General features: G+C 44.1%; 1 protein-coding gene across 3 annotated transcripts in view; it reads left to right on the forward strand.

Moving 5' to 3' along the window:
* SLC9A1 (solute carrier family 9 member A1) overlaps positions 1-21,911 on the forward strand; it is a 185,105-nt gene that overhangs the window by 133,279 nt on the left and 29,915 nt on the right. For all 3 annotated transcript variants that reach the window (XM_060784525.2, XM_060784526.2, XM_060784527.2), the window contains exons 4-6: positions 10,960-11,177; positions 16,190-16,392; positions 17,982-18,071. In XM_060784525.2, the coding sequence (XP_060640508.2) occupies positions 10,960-11,177; positions 16,190-16,392; positions 17,982-18,071 (511 nt within the window). The remainder of the gene's footprint in view (positions 1-10,959; positions 11,178-16,189; positions 16,393-17,981; positions 18,072-21,911) is intronic.

Below are 21,911 nucleotides of genomic sequence, written 5' to 3' on the forward strand. Positions count from 1 at the left end.
CCTGGCTCGAGAGCAGTACGTGTGACAAAGATCTTGGTCCTCGTGAACAAGTTAAACATGAGCCAACAATGTCATGTGGCTGCAAAAAAAGCCAATGGGATTTTGGCCTGCATCAATAGGAGCATAGTGTCTAGATCTAGGGAAGTAATGCTACCCCTCTATTGCGCTTTGGTTAGACCACACCTGGAATATTGTGTCCAATTCTGGGCACCACAATTCAAGAGAAATATTGACAAGCTGGAATGTGTCCAGAGGAGGGCGACTAAAATGATCAAGGGTCTGGAGAACAAGCCTTATGAGGAGCGGCTTAAGGAGCTGGGCATGTTTAGTTGAAGAAGAGAAGGCTGAGAGGAGATATAATAGCCATGTATAAATATGTGAGAGGAAGCCACAGGGAGGAGGGAGCAAGCTTGTTTACTGCTTCCTTAGAGACTAGGACGCGGAACAATGGCTTCAAACTACATGAGAGGAGATTCCATCTGAACATGAGGAAGAACTTCCTGACTGTGAGAGCCGTTCAGCAGTGGAACTCTCTGCCCCGGAGTGTGGTGGAGGCTCCTTCTTTGGAAGCTTTTAAACAGAGGCTGGATGGCCTTCTGTCAGGGGTGATTTGAATGCAATATTCCTGCTTCTTAGCAGGGGGTTGGACTGGATGGCCCATGAGGTCTCTTCCAATTCTTTGATTCTATGATTCTATGATGGGGTGGTGCTCCAAAGGCAGAGGCGGGACCTGAAACAAACAAAGGGGAAAGGTTAATCTTGACTGCTGTAGTGGATGTGATCAGTTGTTAGGTATGACAACACCCATGTCACAGTCTGCTGAGTATATGGGGTGTCCCCAAAATGTAAACAACCTGAACTTGATAGGAGAGAATTATTGCAAAATGACAAGAGAAAACTCAAGTGGAGCTTCAACAATGCAAGAGGTGTAAAGCTGCACAACAACTCAAATACCTAACATAAACATTTAATAATAAACAGGGGGAGTGTGTCCCTGTTGGTTCTGCTGGACCTCTCAGTGGCCTTTGATACCGTCAACCACGGTATCCTTCTGGGACGCCTCAGGGATATGGGACTTGGGGGTACTGTTCTGAAGTGGCTCCAGTCCTTCCTGGAGCGTCGGTCCCAGAAGGTGTTACTGGGGGACACCTGCTCGTCCCCACAACCATTGACTTGTGGGGTCCCGCAGGGTTCTATACTGCCCCCCATGTTGTTTAACATTTACATGAAGCCGCTGGGAGAGATCATCTGGAGTTTTGGGGTCAGATGTCATCTGTACGCAGATGATGTTCAGCTCTATCATTCCTTCCCACCTGTTACTAAGGAGGCTGTGCAGGTCCTGAACCGGTCCTTGGCTGCTGTGTCGGCCTGGATGAGGGCAAACAGATTGAAACTTAATCCAGACAAGACAGAGGTACTCCTGGTCAGTCGAAAGGCCGAACAGAGGATAGGGTTACAGCCTGTGTTGGACGGGATTACACTCCCCCTGAAGACACAGGTTCGCAGTTTGGGAGTGATCCTGGACTCATCGCTGAGCCTGGAACCCCAGGTCTCGGCGGTGGTCAGTGGAGCTTTTGCACAATTAAAGCTTGTGCGCCAGCTTCGCCCGTTCATTGGGAAGCCTGACTTGGCCACGGTGGTCCATGCTCTGGTTACATCTCGAATAGACTACTGCAACGCTCTCTACGTGGGGCTGCCTTTGAAAACTTCTCGGAAGCTCCAGTTAGTCCAGCGGTCGGCGGCCAGGTTGTTAACTGGAGCGGCCATACCACTCCTCTGTTGCGCCAGCTCCACTGGCTGCCGATTAGCTTCCGGGCACAATTCAAAGTGCTGGTTTTAACCTTTAAATCCTGAACGTTCTGGCCCAGATTACCTGTCCGAACGTATCTCCTGCTATGAAGCTTAAGATCATCAGGAGAGGCCCTGCTCTTGATCCCACCACTCTAGCAAACGTGGTTGGTGGGGACAAGAGACAGGGCCTTCTCGGCAGTGGCCCCCTGTCGGTGGAAATATCTCCCTAAGGATATCAGGTTGGCCACCTCCCTGCTGTCCTTTAGAAGACAACCGAACACCTGGCTCTGGGACCAGGCATTCGATTAGAGGCCAGCGGCAATAGGAAAAGGAAATTTGGATTTTGCAACATGGATTCTCCCGGCTCAGCTTGGTTTTTACTGGCACGTTAATCTATTAATTTATTGTTAAATTTTACCGATGATGGACAATGTTTTAAAAAGATTTGATTGTGAATTGTAATTTTTATGGTATTTATGCTGTTAGCATCCTCTGATGCTCATGTGAGGCCACGCTGAGTCCCCCTTGTGGGGAGAAGGGCGGGATATAAATATATTCAATAAATAAATAAATTTAAGATAGAATGTGCAACTCTGATTAATTCATTATTATAACATTAATTCTTCAACATGAATATATTTACTTCACCGTCAAGCAATCCTCATAACTACCAGTAGTGGTTAATGGATTTATGTGTTTCTGTACGGCAAGCTCTTCCGGGACAAAGAGTTGTGACTGACACAGGGACACCAACAAGAATTGAATCTTTATATTGGATTTTCTCATGACACGAAGAAACATTTCAGGTTGTGATATCACTCACCCACTGGGGTGCCTCCATACCCCTCTTCTGCATCTGTGGCTGAGATTTTGTGGGTCGCAAAATGGGCTTCACACATCATTAGGGAAAAGTGAAAACAGGGATGCTGAGCGTTTGTTTGTCTCCCATAGGTAAAGGTAGAGGTTTTCCCCTAACATTAAGTCCAGTCATGTCCGACTCTGCTCATCTCCATTTCTAAGCCAAAGAACCAGTGTTGTCCGTAGACACCTCCAAGGTCATGTGGCTGGCATGACTGTATGGAGCGCCATTACCTTCCTGCCAGAGCAGTACCTATTGATCTATTCAAATTTGCATGTTTTCGAACTGCTAGGTCGGCAGAAGCTGGGCCTAACAGGGGGAGCATTAAGTCTAGTCGTGTCCAACTCTGGAAGGTGGTGCTCATCTCCATTTCTAAGCCAAAGAACCAGCGTTGTCCAGAGACTCCCACAAGGTCATGTGGCTGGCATGACTGCATGGAGCGCCATTACCTTCCTGCCAGAGCGGTACCTATTGATCTACTCAAATTTGCATGTTTTTGAACTGCTAGGTTGGCAGAAGCTGGGGCTAACAGGGGGAGCATTAAGTCTAGTTGTGTCTAGTTGTATCCAACTCTGGAAGGTGGTGCTCATCTCCATTTCTAAGCCAAAGAACCAGCATTGTCCGTAGACATCTCCAAGCATAACTGCATGGAGCGCCATTACCTTCCTGCCAGAGCGGTACCTATTGATTTATTCAAATTTGCATGTTTTCGAACTGCTAGGTTGGCAGAAGCTGGGGCTAACAGCGGGAGCATTAAGTCTAGTTGTGTCTAGTCATGTCCAACTCTGGAAGGTGGTACTCATCTCCATTTCTAAGCCGAAGAGCCGACGTTATCTGTAGATTCCTCCAAGGTCATGTGTCCATCATGACTGCATGGGGCACCGTTACCTTCCCGCAGAAGCAGTACCTATTGATCTACTCACACTTGCATGTTTTCGAACTGCTAGGTTGGCAGAAGCTGGGGCTGACAGCAGGAGCATTAAGTCTAGTTGTGCCCAACTCTGTAAGGTGGTGCTCATCTCCATTTCTAAGCCGAAGAGCCGACGTTATCTGTAGATTCCTCCAAGGTCATGTGGCCAGCATGACTGCATGGAGCACCGTTACCTTCCCGCAGAAGCAGTACCTACTGCTCTTCTCACACTTGCATCTTTTCAAACTGCTAGGTTGGCAGAAGCTGGGGCTAACAGCGGGAGCATTAAGTCTAGTTGTGCCCAACTCTGTAAGGTGGTGCTCATCTCCATTTCTAAGCCGAAGAGCCGACGTTATCTGTAGATTCCTCCAAGGACATGTGTCCATCATGACTGCATGGAGCACCGTTACCTTCCCGCATGTTTTCGAACTGCTAGGTTGGCAGAAGGTGGGGCTAACAGTGGGAGCTCGCCCCGCTCCCCAGATTCAAACTGCCAACCTTTCAGTCAGCAAATTCAGCAGCTCAGCGGTTTAATCTGCTGTGCTACTAGGTGGCCCTAGGTTCACCATAATTCAAAAATTACTCGAAAGCACATAAAAACATAAACAGCAACTCTCATAAGCCGTCCCTCCACAAGTATAAATGAAGATTACGGGGATTGTATACCAAAACAATACATTTTCCAAGTCCTTTCCTAAGCATTTCTAACTGTATTGAGGTCTCTTTTTGCTCTTCAGTGGCGGTGGGTCTCATCAGAGGAGAAATGAAGTGCTCCAAAAGCCAAGAAGCCACATTTCTTTTCCTATATAAACGTTGTATGTGCTTTAGTAAGAAAACGGCATTCTGTTGGTTCACGTCCACATACATATGGTCTCTCTTCCTGTTTTGTAACCCTGTTTTCTTTGGGTCTGACATAGCAACAGATCCCTGCTAAGCCTGATGAGTGAGTCATCATTGGGCTTGGTTGCTAGTGAGGCCGGGATTGTCAGCAAAAATCGGATAGGAAGGAAACAATGTCCCCTACCTGCATGTTTTGGAGCCTGCAGGGAAAGAAGGCGAAGTTCATTCCAGATGGAATAAACAGTAAGAGAAACACAAAACTAAGCATTCAGGAGATCCTGAGTCCCACCTGAAAGTGGGTTAAATGTATATCCTGTTGTTTTGGTGGGTTTCCAAAATCTAAAATAGTCCAATGTTATCCACATGGGTAGTTGGGATAGTGACACATTTTGCTCTCTGATGGTTCATTGTACACAAACTTGGCTTCACGCACAAAATTATTATATACTAGCCGTCCCCTGACACGCGTTGCTGTGGCCCACTCTGTGTATATGTGTTTTGCGTTTGTATGTATGTGTATATGTATATATATGTGGTTTTGTGCCTGCGTTGTAATGTAATTTTTGTTTTTTGGCATTTAAAGTCTCTTCCGCTGTGTTTTTCCGTGTTTTTATGAGTGATGGTCACTTGTTGGCCTGATAGGTTCTTGTGTCCAAATTTGGTGTCCATTCGTCCAGTGGTTTTTGAGTTCTGTTAATCCCACAAACCCATATGTGTATATGAGAGAGAAAGCATGTATGTATGGTTGTACCACCAAGGCTGTTGCTAGGTGAAGTAGCTGTCTGTTATATCACTGGATTGGCTGTTACTAGGTGAAGTGGCCCTCGGTGATGTTACGGGATTGGGTGTTACTAGGTGAAGTAGCTGCCTGTTATGTCACTGGATTGGGTGTTACTAGGTGAAGTGGCCCTCGGTGATGTTACGGGATTGGGTGTTACTAGGTGAAGTAGCTGCCTGTTATGTCACTGGATTGGGTGTTACTAGATGAAGTAGCAGTCTGTTATGTCACTGGATTGGGTGTTACTAGGTGAAGTGGCCCTCGGTGATGTTACGGGATTGGGTGTTACTAGGTGAAGTAGCTGCCTGTTATGTCACTGGATTGGGTGTTACTAGGTGAAGTGGCCCTCGGTGATGTTACGGGATTGGGTGTTACTAGGTGAAGTAGCTGCCTGTTATGTCACTGGATTGGGTGTTACTAAATGAAGTGGCTGTCTGTTATGTCACTGGATTGGGTGTTACTAGGTGAAGTGGCTGTCTGTTATGTCACTGGATTGGGTGGTACTAAGTGAAGTGGCTGTCTGTTATGTCACTGGATTGGGTGTTACTAGGTGAAGTGGCTGTCTGTTATGTCACTGGATTGGGTGGTACTAAGTGAAGTGGCTGTCTGTTATATCACTGGATTGGGTGTTACTAAGTGAAGTAGCTGTCTGTTATGTCACTGGATTGGGTGTTACTAAGTGAAGTAGCTGTCTGTTATGTCACTGGATTGGGTGTTACTAAGTGAAGTAGCTATCTGTTATGTCACTGGATTGGGTGTTACTAAGTGAAGTAGCTGTCTGTTATGTCACTGGATTGGGTGTTACTAAGTGAAGTAGCTGTCTGTTATGTCACTGGATTGGGTGTTACTAAGTGAAGTAGCTGTCTGTTATGTCACTGGATTGGGTGTTACTAAGTGAAGTAGCTGTCTGTTATGTCACTGCTACTAAGTGAAGTAGCTGTCTGTTATGTCACTGGATTGGGTGTTACTAAGTGAAGTAGCTGTCTGTTATGTCACTGCTACTAAGTGAAGTAGCTGTCTGTTATGTCACTGGATTGGGTGTTACTAAGTGAAGTAGCTGTCTGTTATGTCACTGGATTGGGTGTTACTAGATGAAGTAGCTGGATGAATTGACACCAAATTTGGACACAAGATACCTAACAACCCAGTGTATGTCCTTCACTAAAAAAAATAATTTTGTCATTTGGGAGTTGTAGTTGCTGGGATTTATAGTTCACCTACAATCAAAGAGCATTCTGAACTCCACCAGCGATGGGATTGAACCAAACTTGGCACACAGTTCTCCCAAGACCAACAGAAAATACTCGAAGGGTTTGATGGGCAGTGTCTTTTGGTTTTGGAGTTGTAGTTCACCTATATCCAAAGAGCACTGTGGACTCAATCTGGACCAAACTCTACACGAATACACAATATACCCAAATGTGAACACTGGTGGAGTTTGGGGAAAATAGAATCATGACATTTGGGAGTTGTAGTTGCTGGGATTTGTAGTTCGCCTACAATCACAGAGCATTCTGAACCCCACCAATGATAGAATTGGGCCAAACCTGCCACACAGAACCCCCATGTGGGCCACAGCAACGCGTGGCAGGGGACAGATAATCTATATAAATAAAAATGTAATGTTCGTTTGTGGGATTAACAGAACTCAAAAACCACTGGATGAATTGACACCAAATTTGGCCACATGATACCTAACATCCCAATGTATGTCCTTCACTCAAAAAAAAAAAAATGATTTTGTCATTTGGGAGTTGTAGTTGCTGGGATTTATAGTTCACCTACAATCAAAGAGCATTCTGAACTCCACCAACGATGGAATTGAACCAAAATTGGCACACAGTTCTCCCATGACCAACAGAAAATACTGGAGGGGTTTGGTGGGCAGTGTCCTTTGGTTTCGGAGTTGTAGTTCACCTATATCCAGAGAGCACTGTGGACTCAATCTGGACCAAACTCTACACGAATACCCAATATACCCAAATGTGAACACTGATGGAGTTTGGGGAAAATAGAATCATGACATTTGGGAGTTGTAGTTAGAATCATAGAATCATAGAATCCTAGAGTTGGAAGAGACCTCATGGGCCATCCAGTCCAACCCCCTGCCAAGAAGCAGGAATATTGCATTCAAATCACCCCTGACAGATGGCCATCCAGCCTCTGTTTAAAAGCTTCCAAAGAAGGAGCCTCCACCACACTCCGGGGCAGAGAGTTCCACTGCTGAACGGCTCTCACAGTCAGGAAGTTCTTCCTCATGTTCAGATAGAATCTCCTTTCTTGTAGTTTGAAGCCATTGTTTCGCGTCTTAGTCCCCAGGGAAGCAGAAAACAAGCTTGCTCCCTCCTCCCTGTGGCTTCCTCTCACATATTTATATATGGCTATCATATCTCCTCTCAGCCTTCTCTTCTTCAGGCTAAACATACCCAGCTCCTTATGCCGCTCCTCATAGGGCTTGTTCTCCAGACCCTTGATCATTTTAGTCGCCCTCCTATGGACACATTCCAGCTTGTCAATATCTCTCTTGAATTGTGGTGCCCAGAATTGGACACAATATTCCAGGTGTGGTCTAACCAAAGCAGAATAGAGGGGTAGCATTACTTCCCTAGATCTAGTTGCTGGGATTTGTAGTTCACCTACAATCTCAGAGCATTCTGAATCCCACCAACAATCGAATTTGGCCAAACCTCCCACACAGAACCCCCATGACCACCAGAGTGGGCCACAGGAACGCGTGGCAGGGGGCGGCTAGTAGAAAATAAACATTTAGACTTGGCTCCCAAGACAACTCTTTCTGCAGATGCCAAAATTCCAAAATCTGGGGGGATCCAGTAGGCTTATGGCCTCAAACCTTTTGAATAAGCAATACTGGTACTCAATCTTCTGAATAAGTCCCTATATCATGCTCTTAATGAAGGACAATAATTGTGTTTCTGTGCTGAGCACAGAGGATGAAATGGAGACTTTCCTCTGTCCTTAGTTTGGATGAAGAGTGAGAGGTCAGAGTTAGTTCCTTAGAGTGAGTCAGGATTTAGTGCAGGCATGGGTAAACTTTGACCCTTCGGGTGTTTTGGACTTCAACTCCCAAAGTTTGCCCATGCCCAATTTCGTTTGATTTGACCAAGGTCATGTAGGTGGTTTCATGGTCAAATCATACCCCAACACGCAAAGCAGTGCACCAAGCTGGCTCTCTGTTTTGTTTTCTATGTACTCATCTTTATATCCCACGTTTTCTGTGCTATAAAGTGGCATGCAAAGCTCTCTATGTAATCCGTCATGTAAATACTCCTGCAAGGTAGGTTAGCCTGAATGAGGGACTGGGACTGTCCTAAGGGCATGCTCAATGGAGGCTTGAATCTCAATCCTCCTAACGCCAGTCCAACTTTAATAATAATAATAATAATAATAATAATAATAATAATAATCATCATCATCTTTATTTATACCCCGCTACCATCTCCCCATCTATTTGGAGCCCCCGGTGGCTCAGTGGATTAAAGCACTGAGCTGCTGAGCTTGTTGATCGAAAGGTCGCAGGTTCAATTCCGGGGAGCGGTGTGAGCTTCCGCTGTCAGCCCTAGCTTCTGCCAACCTAGCAGTTCGAAAACATGCAAATGTGAGTAGATCAATAGGTACCGCTCCGGCGGGAAGGTAACGACGCTTCATGCAGTCATGCCGGCCACATGACCTTGGAGGTGTCTACGGACAACGCTGGCTCTTCGGCTTAGAAATGGAGATGAGCACCACACCCCAGAGTCAGTCATGACTGGACTTAATGTCAGGGGGCTACCTTTACCTTTACCTACCATCTCCCCAAGGGACTCGGTGCGGCTTACATTAGTAAACAAAGGCAATAACAAAAACAATCAATACAAAACAATTAATATAAATCACATAAACAAAAAATAAACAATAGCAGTAACACACAAGCATTTAAAAATCTATGGCCGGGCCAAATGTGATAATTTAAAATTTAAAAAAATAATGCTGGGCATGAACAAGATAGGCTATAACTAGGGTTTTTCAAAGAGAGATGAGGGAAACGCAGTCAGTCCTAAATCAGTGGTAAAGTGCATTTTGAAGGCATATTGCTGAGAGTTTTCCTTATTCTGGGAAGGCACACTGGAACAGCCACGTTTTCAGGCTCCTCCTAAAGACTGCCAGAGTTGGGGCATGTCTGATGTCCTTGGGAAGTGAGTTCCAGAGTTGGGGGGCCACCACCGGGAAGGCCCTCTCACTCGTCCCTACCAATCGCGCCTGCGGAGGAGGTGGGAGCGCGAGCAGGGCCTCTCCAGATGATCAAAGGGATCGTGTGGGTTCGTACACAGAAATGCGGTCACGCAGGTAGGCGGGTTCCAAACCGTTCAGGGCTTTGTAGGTAAGAACCTGCACCTTGAATTGGGACTGGAAAATGAACGGCAGTCAGTGGAGCTCCTTAAACAGGAGGGTTGACCGCTCTCTGTAAGAAGCACCAGTTAGTAACCCGGCTACACTGTTTCCATGTGTTATAAACCAATGCTTAGGTCATCAAGGAAAGGAGAGCATCACAGACATTTTCCTTTGCCAGATTTATCGTGAACCGCATGGTCCAAACTCCGAATGGTGCAGTTTAACCAAGGCACCATCTACACTGCCATATAATCCAGTTTCTGAATCCATATTACCTGCTTTGAAGTGGATTATATGACAGTATTGAGTCATTACTTAATTAGGTGATCCCTTGTAGTCTGAGAATGATGGTTCTCCAAATGCAGTATCTTGGTGGTGGGTCCGTAGGTGGCTGTGGAGCCCTATTCTTGATCCGCATGTTCTGCCACAATAACAACATTGGTTTCCAGGTGGAAGGCGGTCCCGGTCAGGGTTTGCTTGACATGCCTTCCTCTTGGCACATTTCTCCCTTTCTCCCTCCATTTGTGCCTTTTTGAATTCTGCAGCACTGCTGGTCACAGCTGACCTCCAGTTAGAGTGCTCAAGGGCCACGGCTTCCCAGTTCTCGGTGTCTATGCCACAGTTTTTAAGGTTGGCTTTCAACCCATCTTTAAATCTCTTTTCTTGTCCACCGACATTACATTTCCCATTCTTGAGTTGGGAGTAGTGTAACTGCTTTAGGAGATGGTGATCTTTGGGCTTTCGGACAACGTGGCCAGTCCAGCAGAGTTGATGGCATTGGAGCATCGCTTCAAAGCTGGTGGTCTTTGCTTCTTCCAACATGTTGACATTTGTCTGCCTGTCTTCGCAAGAGATTTGCAGGATTTTATCCAGTTCAACACAGATAATTTGGATTTAGAAACTGGATTATATGGCCATGTCGATACAGCCCAAGTTTCCCACAATAAAATATTTTGCAATTCGAAAAAGTAGGAGAAATAAGGTATAAATACAGTGGAAATATACAAAAATAAATATTATATTTCCTCTTTAGTGTTGATTAATTTTTATATATATATATTATTGTTTCTATTTCAATTACCGGTAGATATAAATGGAAACGCCAAAATCTTTTTTAAGTGCCGAGGGCTTCTAAAGGTCTTCATCCATTCCTGGAGTCGAGAGCAATTATACAATAATAATAAAAACTTATCAGGAAGCATATTTAGGTGTTTTTGGCCTGCACCCATCCTGTGATCTTCTCTGAAGCTTTTAGCCCTTTGCTTTCTGTTCTAATCTCAGTTGGTAATGGTGGCTGAGGAATGTGGATTTCTATAGCTTTGCAGAAATAAATTAATGATCTGTTTTGTGGTTTCTGTGGCTTTCTGCAGTGCATTTTGTCTTCCTTTGCAGGCTCATTGCTGCCGGGGTGGTGATGCGCCCGTATGTGGAGGCCAACATCTCTCACAAATCCCACACGACCATCAAATATTTCCTGAAGATGTGGAGCAGCGTCAGCGAGACGCTCATCTTTATTTTCCTTGGTGTCTCCACTGTCGCTGGGAAACATCACTGGAACTGGACGTTTGTCATCGGCACCCTGATTTTCTGCTTGATCGCCCGGGTTTTAGGTAGGAATGGGAAATACAAGGGGCGTCCATTAAAGATCCCCCAGACCCACTTCTATTTATCAAAGAGTTGTAAACTATTATCAACACAGAGCTATGTTAACATCAACTGTGTAAATTGGTTTAAACTGCACATAAATACAACAAAGAAAATGCATAGGGTATAAATCTAAATGCTACTCAGTAATTTCCCTCTAGAGTTTTCTCGAGGCTTGAGAGTTATAAATTCACTCTCCCAAATGATATATATTCCTTTTACTCATGATGGCGGTGAGTATCTTCACTCTTTTGTTTGAAATCTCACAATAAATGATAAGTATTATTTACACAGTCTTTGAAGTGATGAATTAAACACTGGAATAGTCCTTGAGAAAGTAAACTGAAGTCCGAAATAATGTCCATATAGTTCAAAATACTGTCCGACAAGGATCCCCGGGTTGAGATGCCTTGTTTCGGGGGACTTCCCCTTCTTCAGGATTTCTATAACTTCTTCATAAGAGAGTGTGATTCACAATAGATCCCTAAATGGGTGATAACAAACAACATCATAGAATCATAGAGTTGGAAGAGACCTCATGGGCCATCCAGTCCAACCCCCTGCCTAGAAGCAGGAATATTGCGTTCAAAGCACCCCTGACAGATGACCATCCAGCCTCTGTTTAAAAGCTTTCAAAGAAGGAGCCTCCACCACACTCCGAGGCAGAGAGTTCCACTACTGAACGGCTCTCACAGTCAGGAAGTTCTTCCTAATGTTCAGATGGAATCTCCTCTCTTGTAGTTTGAAGCCATTGTTTTGCGTCCTAGTCTCCAGGGAAGCAGAAAACAAGCTTGCTCCCTCCTCCCTGTGACTTCCTCTCACATATTTACACATGGTTATCATATCTCCTCTCAGCCTTCTCTTCTTCCTGCTAAACATGCCCAGCTCCTTAAGCCGCTCTTCATAGGGCTTGTTTTCCAGACCCTTGATCATTTTAGTCGCCCTCCTCTTGACACATTCCAGCTTGTCAATATCTCTCTTGAATTGTGGTGCCCAGAATTGGACACAATATTCCAGGTACGGTCTAACCAAGGCAGAATAGAGAGGTAACATGACTTCCCTAGATCTAGACACTATGCTCCTATTGATGCAGGCCAAAATCCCATTGGCCTTTTTTGCCGCATAATAGATATGCCAAAAAGGCACCCAAAGCATACATTCAATAATGATAAAGTAATTATATACATTCCAATAAGATATATTACATGCATATTATTACTTACATTATCTCCAGTATGAAGCTGGCCCTACAATTAGGTTTTCGATAGAGAGCAATGCAGTTACACAGAAGGGAGGATTTAAAGGCAGGGCTAATTGCGGACAGTCAGCTGAAGTGTAAATTCCACTTCTATTTATCACAGGACGCTGAAACTGCACATGTGTAATGATCTAAGTCTCTATAGATTACGTGCCAATTTACAACTCAGAACTGAGAATGGTCTTGATTGTACAGATGCTGAAGTGGTGTGAGGTTTGAGAATGGACCCAGTGGAATCCAGAGCAGCCATCAAGTTCCTTTGCTTGAAAGGCCACACACCAAAGGAGATGTTTGATGAGATGAAAGAGGTTTATGGTGATGATCCCCCATCATATGATGTAGTCAAGGACTGGCATCATGAGTTCAAATGTGGTTGGACTTTGGTGCAATCAGCTCCAATTCCAGGGCGACCCCACTCTGCTATTGATGAACACACCATCCAGCAAGTGGAGGTCGCCATTTTGGAAAATCTCTGCATCACCATTCGCCACCTAGCCCAAAATGTTAAGATTTTTGTGGGGTCCATGGAAAAAACCTTCCAAGACCATCTTCACATATATATGGTACCCGCTCACTGGGTCTCTCCGCTGCTCACATCTTTCCAGAAGCAGGAACGAGTCGAATGCTCTTGGGCTGTATTGACAATGATGTGCCATGGAAACCAGGAGGACTTTTTCAACAGACTGATCCCACAGGGTGAAAGCTGGATCCATCACTATGATCCTGAGACTAAAGTCCAGTCGATGCAATGGAAGCATCATGACTCACCGCCTCCAAAGATGGCACATGCCCAACTCTCGCAGGCAATGTCATGCTCACAGTATTTTGGGACCAGCACAGAGTAGTATTGATGGATTTCCTAGCAAAGGGGACCATGATCGCTGGAGGATACTTGGTTTCACAGCTGCGTAAATAGCGAGAGGCCATCAAAACCAAGAGACAATGTGGCCTGCTCACCAAAGATGTCCGCCTTTTGCAAGACAATGCACCAGTTCACAACTCACCTGTTTCCCAAACGGAAGAAGCATGCTCCTGTGGCTTTGAAATTCTACCACATCCCCCTTATTCACCAGACCTTGCACCATCGGACTTCCCCTTCTTTCCAACAATGATGTTATTTTTGAAATGCAGGCATTTCTCAGATGATGAGACTCTGATTTCCGAAGTCACAATGTGGAAATTGGAGCAACCTGTCGACTTCTACAAATAAGGTGTTTACATGTATTGTCGAAGGCGTTCATGGCTGGAATCACTGGGTTGTTGTAGGTTTTTTTGGGCTATATGGCCATGTTCTAGAGGCATTCTCTCCTGACATTTCACCTGCATCTATGGCAAGCATCCTCAGAGGTAGTGACCTCACTACCTCTGAGGATGCTTGCCATAGATGCAGGGGAAACGTCAGGAGAGAATGCCTCTAGAATATGGCCATATAGCCCGAAAAAACCTACAACAACCCCAAGATGTTTACAGTTGCTTAAAAAGATGGTAGAAGTGTGTGTCCCTTATGGAGAGAAGGACTCATAATTGTGCCAAGTTTTATTGCTGTCAATCCACAGGAAGTGGTCAGGGGAGATCTTTAATGAATGACCCTTGTAATTGCCTTGGGTTCAAGGGCTCTGATAACAGTAACCTTTTCGCAGCTCTTCATTGCCTCTCGCTTTGAGAATTTGCAGGAAGCTTTGAAAGCCGAATTACATGCGCGCGAATGGCTAAAAATGGATACAGCTGACTTCGGTATGCGCAAACACGCTTTCGTCAACGAAGGAAAAAATGCCATCTTAGGTCAAACACACAAATAACTGTGCATTAGGCAAACAAAAGTACATTAAAAATGCATGTGAGTTTCAGAGTGAGGTGGGTGGGAGCCCAGAGTCTTTCAACCAGATACAAAACAAAGGTGGGGAATTGATTTGGAGAAATGTTAACTAAAGTAAAATTGAGAGATGTTATATCTAGTCTCTGCCTTTTATTCAAAACAGCCTACAGCAGTCTGTTTAAAAGGAGCTTCTCATGGTTTTGACAACATGGTGTCAGAAGTGTGCCGTCACACTATAGCAGGCCTGGGCAAACTTTCTAACTTTGGGGCCGCATACTAGCACTCACTGCTAGGAGGACTGGCTGCTTGGTGATGGAAGGAAGGAAGGAGGAAGGAAAGAGAGAAGAAGGGAAAGACAAAAGGGAGGAAGGGAAGGATGGAAGGAGAAAGAGGAAGAGAGGGAAGGGAGGAGGAAAGAGGGAAGGAAGGAAAGAAGGAAAGACAAAAGGGGAGGAGAAAGGGAGAGAGGGAGGAAAGAGGGAGAGAAGGAAGGAAGAAAGGGGGAAAGAGAAGGATGAAAGGAGGAAGAGGAAGAGAGGGAAGGGGGAGGAAAGAGGGAAGGAATGATGAAAGGGGAAAAGAGAAGGATGGAAGGAGAAAGAGGAAGAGAGGGAAGGAAGAAAAGACAAAAAAGGAGGGAGTAGAAAGGGAGAGAGGTAGGAAAGGGAAGGATGAAAGGGGGGAGAGAAGGATGGAAGGAGAAAGGAAGAGATGGAAGGGGGAGAAAGGAAAGACAAAAGGGGTGGGAGGAAGTAAGGAGAAAGGGAGAGGGAGGAAAGAGGGAAGGATGGATGGATGAAAGAGTGGAAGGGAAGGATGGAGAAAGAGAAAAGAGGGAAGGAGGGAGGAAAGAGGGAAAGAAGACAAAAGGGAAGGAAGGGAGGAAGGACGAAAGGGTGGAAGGGAAGGAAAAAGGAAGGGAGGAGGAAGGAAAGAGAAAAAAGGAAGGATAGGATGGTGAGAAAAGAGGACCTGAGAAATGAGCCCAAAGGGCCGCAACTAGCCTCTGGGTCTGGGTTTGCCCATACCTGTACTATAGGAACAAAATGGCAGCATCTTCCCACATCTAGTGGTGCTTTCTTGTTTGTCTAGGTGAAATTTCGCCATTTTGAATCCACTGGGATTGAAGACATACGACCCCTGTGAAAGTGAAAAACCATTATTAAAGTTTTTTTCCTTACCTGAGGGAGGAGTCTAGGACCCTAAGTTCTCCAGCATGGCTCTGTCATCATTTTGCTGGATGTTGACCATTATATACACTAGAGGATATAATGATAGCCATGTATTAATATGTGAGAGGAAGCCACAAGGAGGAGGGAGCAAGCTTGTTTTCTGCTTCCCTGGAGACTAGGACGTGGAACAGTGGCTTCAAACTACAAGAGAGGAGATTCCATCTGAACACGAGGAAGAACTTCCTGACTGTGAGAGCCGTTCAGCAGTGGAACTCTCTGCCCCGGAGTGTGGTGGAGGCTCCTTCTTTGGAAGCTTTTAAACAGAGGCTGGATGGCTATCTGTCAGGGGTGATTTGAATGCAATATTCCTGCTTCTTGGCAGGGGGTTGGACTGGATGGCCCAGGAGGTCTCTTCCAACTCTTTGATTCCATGAGGACCTAGTGATTCTAGAGAGGTGCTCTCAGAGAAAGCACCTGGAAATTCATAGAGAATGAATTTCCAGACACTCTGCCATAACTGTGATCAACCTGCAATGGAAGTTGATCATAATGTTGAATCTGGGGGACCTAGATATTCCCAGAGATAATGTTTTAATCAAATCTGTAAATAAACAGAAAATCAAATCTGTAAATGTGGAAGGCCAACAGCAAGTGTTGCTTTCTATGTAGTCTTGGCATCTAGGGAATTCCCAACACTCTTCATCTTTACACCATCCTTTCCATATGTTTCAGGTGTCCTGGGGCTGACCTGGTTCATCAACAAATTCCGCATCGTGAAGTTGACCCCGAAGGACCAGTTCATCATTGCCTATGGCGGCCTGAGAGGAGCCATCGCCTTCTCCCTGGGCTACCTCCTTGAATACGAGCATTTCCCCATGAGGGAGATGTTTCTCACGGCCATCATTACGGTCATCTTCTTCACAGTCTTTGTGCAGGTGGGACTTCAGGGCCTCTCTCTTGGACAGGAATGGAGAAGGCAGGAGACAACGGTTGTGCTAAGGCAGGCATGGGCAAACTTCAGCCCTTCGGGTGTTTTGGACTTCAACTCCCACAATTCCTAAGGCTGTTAGGAATTGTGGGAGTTGGGGGTCCAAAACACCTGGAGGGCTGAAGTTTGCCCATACCTGGGCTAAAGACTCGGTCACATCAGCCTGTTGTTTTGCAGCAATTGCCTTTTATGTCATATGGGTGGACATTAAGATAGATAGAGGTTTATGTATAGCAGTGGTTCTCAACCTGGGGTCCCCAGATGTTTTTGGTCTACAATTCCCAGAAATCCTAACAGCTGGTAAACTGGCTGGGATTTCTGGGAGTTGTAGGCCAAAAACATCTGGGGACCCAAGGTTGAGAAGCACTGATGTATAGGGTTACCAGCAAGAAAACTGAGATGCCGTCTGTCCCCTTAATAGTTGTGTGACATGGGGATTAGCTAGTGGTGTGACAAGCATCATTGATTGAAACTCTCACTTCCATGCAACCATTATATTTACACCATTATATTTTCAGTCTTGCAGCCCTGCTTATGTATGCAATATTATTATTTACTTTTCTTGGATATTTCTCCTATTGATTTATCTGGTGGCGTCGTTAATGCCTAGAAATGGGGAAATGAAGTAGGCAGTGAGTCCCATTCTCACCCCGAGACCTTATTAATTGTCGAGCTCAGCCATTTTGCTGGCTTTCTGAGGATCGGGGAAAAGAAATCAGAAAGGATGCCGTCTCAAGTGCAGCTGGAGGAGGACTCAGGATGCATAATAATATAATAATAATAACACTTTATTTATACCCCGCTACCATCTCCCCAAGGGACTCGGTGCGGCTTACATGAGGCCGAACCCAAAATACAACAATACAAGCAATAACAATAACAATACAAGTAATTTAAAATAACAAAACAATAACACAATAACACATGCATTATCAATAGGACAACACACTTTAAAATCTATGGGTAGGCCAAATGTATTTAAAATTAAAAGATTAAAAAATAATGCTGGACATGGACGAAAAAGTGATAGGGCAGTTTGTGGGAACATACGAGCAGACCTAAATATATAAAGTGCTTTGGAGGACAAAGTGCTATGGGATCATTATTCTGGGAAGGCACACTGGAACAACCACGTCTTCAAGCTCTTCTTAAAGACTGCCAAAGTTGGGGCATGCCTGATGTTCTTAGGAAGTGAGTTCCAGAGTTGAGGGGCCACCACTGAAAAGGCCCTCTCTCTCATCCCCACCAATCGCGCTTGCGATGCAGGTGGGAGCGTGAGCAGGGCCTCTCCAGATGATCGAAGAGATAGTGTGGGTTCGTATACAGAGATGCGGTCACGAAGGTAGGCGGGTCCCAAACCATTCAGGGCTTTGTAGGTAAGAACCTGCACCTTGAATTGGGTTCGGAAAATGAATGGCAACCAGTGGAGCTCCTTGAACAGGAGGGTTTACCGCTCCCTGTAAGGAGTCCCATCCAAACACAGGTCTTTGGGCATTAAAGGGCCTGCTGAATGTAACCAGGCGTATCTTTTCGCAGGGCATGACCATCCGTCCTTTGGTGGACCTTCTAGCCGTGAAAAAAAAGCAAGAGACCAAGCGGTCCATCAATGAGGAAATCCACACTCAGGTGAGGCATCTGTTCACTTTGGTGGTGAGTGACTGCTTATGCGACCCCATGCTTCCTAGTGGACATTTAGAGCATTTCAGGGCAAAAAAAGTTTTGAAACATTTTACCAAATGGTTTTTGATCTCTTCGGGGGGAGGGGTGGGGGCCTCCAAATAAGAAGGATGGGTGGGTACATTAGAAGGCTTTGATTTGAGACTCGGCTGGCATTCGTACCTTTGATACAACCAAACCTTAAAAGAAAAAAAAACTGCAATAATCATTTCATTAGGGCAGCATTAATAAAAATTTGGAACAAATATAGAACAAATATGTATCCAAAGACACCATTATGGGCATCACCATTAGAAGCAAGGCAAAGAAGATTATTAGGATGGTCTAAATGGCTGACATACAAAGAGGTATTATTGAAGAAAGGTAACGAATTACAACTGAAGACAAGAGAAGAGATAAATAATCAATTTGCAAATGTATCGTGGTATCAATATCTGCAACTTAAAGAATACTATAACTTAGATCAGGGGTCCACAAACTTTTTAAGCAGAGGGCCAGGTCACAGTCCCTCAAACTGTTGGAGGGCCGGATTATAATTTGAAAAATAAAACATGAATTCCTATGCACGCTGCACATATCTTATTTGTAGTGCAAAAAACACTTAAAAACAATACAATAATTAAAATGAAGAACAATTTTAACAAATATAAACTTATTAGTATTTCAATGGGAAATGTGGGCCTGCTTTTGGTTGATGAGATAGGATTGTTGTTGTTGTTATGTGCTTTCAAGTCGTTTCAGACTTAGGTTGACCCTGAGCGAGGGCCGGGTAAATGACCTTGGAGGGCCGCATCCGGCCCCCGGGCCTTAGTTTGAGGACCCCTGACTTAGATATAAAATTAGGCTTTATGGGAAAAGAAGACATATGGGATCAAATTCTGAGAAAAAAGAAAAATATATAACAATAATTTATAATAAGCTATTAGAGTGGACTACTGAAACAGAAGTAATAAAAGAGTGCATGATAAAATGGGCAAAAAATATCGGCAGACAGATACAATATAAAGAATGAGAACAAATTTGGACTAAAAAGATCAAATACACTTATTCGACGGACTTACAAGAAAATTGGTTTAAAATATTTTATAGGTGGTATATGACGCCACAAAAACGAGGTATAATGTATGGCAATGTCAGAAACAAATGCTGGAAATGCGAATCACAAATAGTAACTTTCTATCATGCATGGTGGACCTGCCCAGTGGTTAGCACATTTTGGAAAATGATACAACAAGAATGTGAGAAGATCTTAAAAATAAAAATTCAGATGAAACCGGAATATTTTCTATTGGGGATAATAGATGAAGAAATGGAACTCGACCAGAATAATGACATTTTGTTTAATTATTGTATCACCGCAGCAAGAATAGTTTGGGCAAAAAAGTGGAAACAGAGAGAAGTAGCCACTAAGGAAGAATGGTTAAACAAAATTATTGAAATCAAAGATATGGATAAACTAACCTTTGCACTAAAGGACTCATATGGAAGACCAATGAAAAAAACAGACTGGAAGCTATGTGAGGAATATCTCTCAGTACACAAAGCTAGACAAGACACAAAAGAAGAGGAAAAAGCAATTCCAGAAGAAAGAAAGATGTAAAAATATGGAACCAGAGAGAAGAAGATTGAGGAAGTCAAAAACCTTTTTCAAAATCTTCACACCCCTCCTTTCCCTCCCTCCCCAGATCCCCTTCTTCTTTTCCTAACCCAAGCAATCCCTTTCACATCCAACACTAGTCCTGGACCGGACCCCTTTTACCCCGTCTTCCCTACTCCCCTCCCCTATTTTACCCTACCTTCAATCCTAAAACCCCCTTCTTTTAATCATACGATTGTAAGAAAACTCAATAATTTTTTTAAAAAAAGGATGGGTGGGTGGGTGGATAGATAGATAATTACTGTATTTTCCAGTGTATAAGACGATTGGGCGTATAAGATGACCCCCAACTTTTCCAGTTAAAATGTAGCGTTTGGGATATACTCGCCGTATAAGACTATTCCTCTTCCAATGAACACCAAATAACATTAGGTTCTTGTGGGTTTTTTCGGGCTATAGAGCCATGTTCTAGAGGCATTTCTCCTGACGTTTCGCCTGCATCTATGGCAAGCATCCTCAGAGGTAGAGGTCTGTTGGAATTAGGACAAGGGGTTTATATATATCTGTGGAATGGCTGGGGTGGGGCAAGGAGCTCTTCCCTGCTGCAGTTAGGCGTGAATGTTCAGCTGATCACCTTCATTAGCATTTGAAGGCCTGCCTGAGCCTGGGAAAATCTGTTGCTGGGAGGTGTTAATCTGTGCCTGGTTTTTTCCTCTCTGTTGTTTAGCTGTTATAATTTTAGAGTTTTTTAATACTGGTAGCCAGATTTTGTTCATTTTCATGGTCTCTTCCTTTCTGTTGAAATTGTCCACATGCTTGTGGATTTCAATGGCTTCTCTGTGTAGTCTGACATGGTGGTTGTTGGTGTGGTCCAGCATTTCTGTGTTCTCAAATAATATGCTGTGTCCAGGCTGGTTCATCAGGTGCTCTGCTATGGCATAACATTTTTTTAAAACATCAGATTTGATTTCAATATGGTAATTTTCCTATTACCGTACCTCTTTCTCTGCCTCTCAGTTCTTGCACATGCACGTTTGCACCGCTTCACTGCAGTCCTCAGTGAACAAACTCTCCATAAGTCTGAGTCAGCTGGAAGACACAAAAGAGCAATCATGAGACATACATCAGAGTGTTGGAAATAATTTATAAAGGGGTTGTAAAAAGAAAGATAACAGTTAATAGCAGCCTGAAGTTTTACACATAAGTGTACATCTCTGTTATATTCCAAAGACATAATGATTGCTTTCAATACAATAGTCTTTGAAACAAGGCTCGTGTGCCACCATTGGGCCTACATTGGCACTACACTGAACTACAAACTATAGTCCCTTTTCTGGATATGGAATGTTTAGATGGGATTGAGATTTGAAAAAGAGACACAGTACAGCTGGGAATGCAGGAAGACACGTGCAGATTGTTGGGCAGTGATCATTCATTTTCACATGGTGGGTTGAAATGCTCCAGATTGCATGTTTTTGAATGTTGTGATGCTTGGAAGCCATTCCGGAAAGCATACATGAATGCAAAGCCTAATACAAAATGTATTCATTCATTCATACATATATATTTTTCAAGAAATGTGTTTTAAAATATCAAAAAATCTTAGTATCATTGTTTGTTAATGATAAAAGGCGACACTTTCCTTGTAATCATTAGAAAGAAAGAAAAATAGCCTTAACTATTGGTCCCGGTAAAAACTCCATTGTAATTCATGCAATAACTTCACAGTGGTCTTCAAATTAGTGGATTTTTCAGCCTTAGTGGAGTCATTGCAGGCCCGTAGCCAGGATTTCGATTTGGGGGGGGGGGGGGTCTGGGTTTTTTTCAGGGGGGGTTGGGGGGGCTGAGTTTCGGGGTGGGGGGTCTGAGTGAAAGAGGGTCTACCCTAGCAAACCTTTTGTATCATTACCCCAATACCCCCATGCATATGAGATATATTGAGTATGGTGATCAGATCATGATATGAATAAGCATAACAGTTTAAATAATGCACCAGTAAGGCCTTTTCGCAAACCACCAAGAGAATTTCGGGGGGGGGGGGGGCTACATGCCTGAGTCATTGTATATGCATTTGTTATGCCTTTCCTGCCACTTTGTGTCCAAAATGGTAAATTGTATGGTTTGATTTATTTAAAATAATAATAATAATAATTTTTTAAAAGTAAAAAACTACAGTTTCTTTGACTGTTAGC

The sequence above is a fragment of the Anolis sagrei genome, chromosome X (genome assembly GCF_037176765.1).
Source record: "Anolis sagrei isolate rAnoSag1 chromosome X, rAnoSag1.mat, whole genome shotgun sequence".
Classification (NCBI taxonomy): Eukaryota; Metazoa; Chordata; class Lepidosauria; order Squamata; family Dactyloidae; genus Anolis; species Anolis sagrei.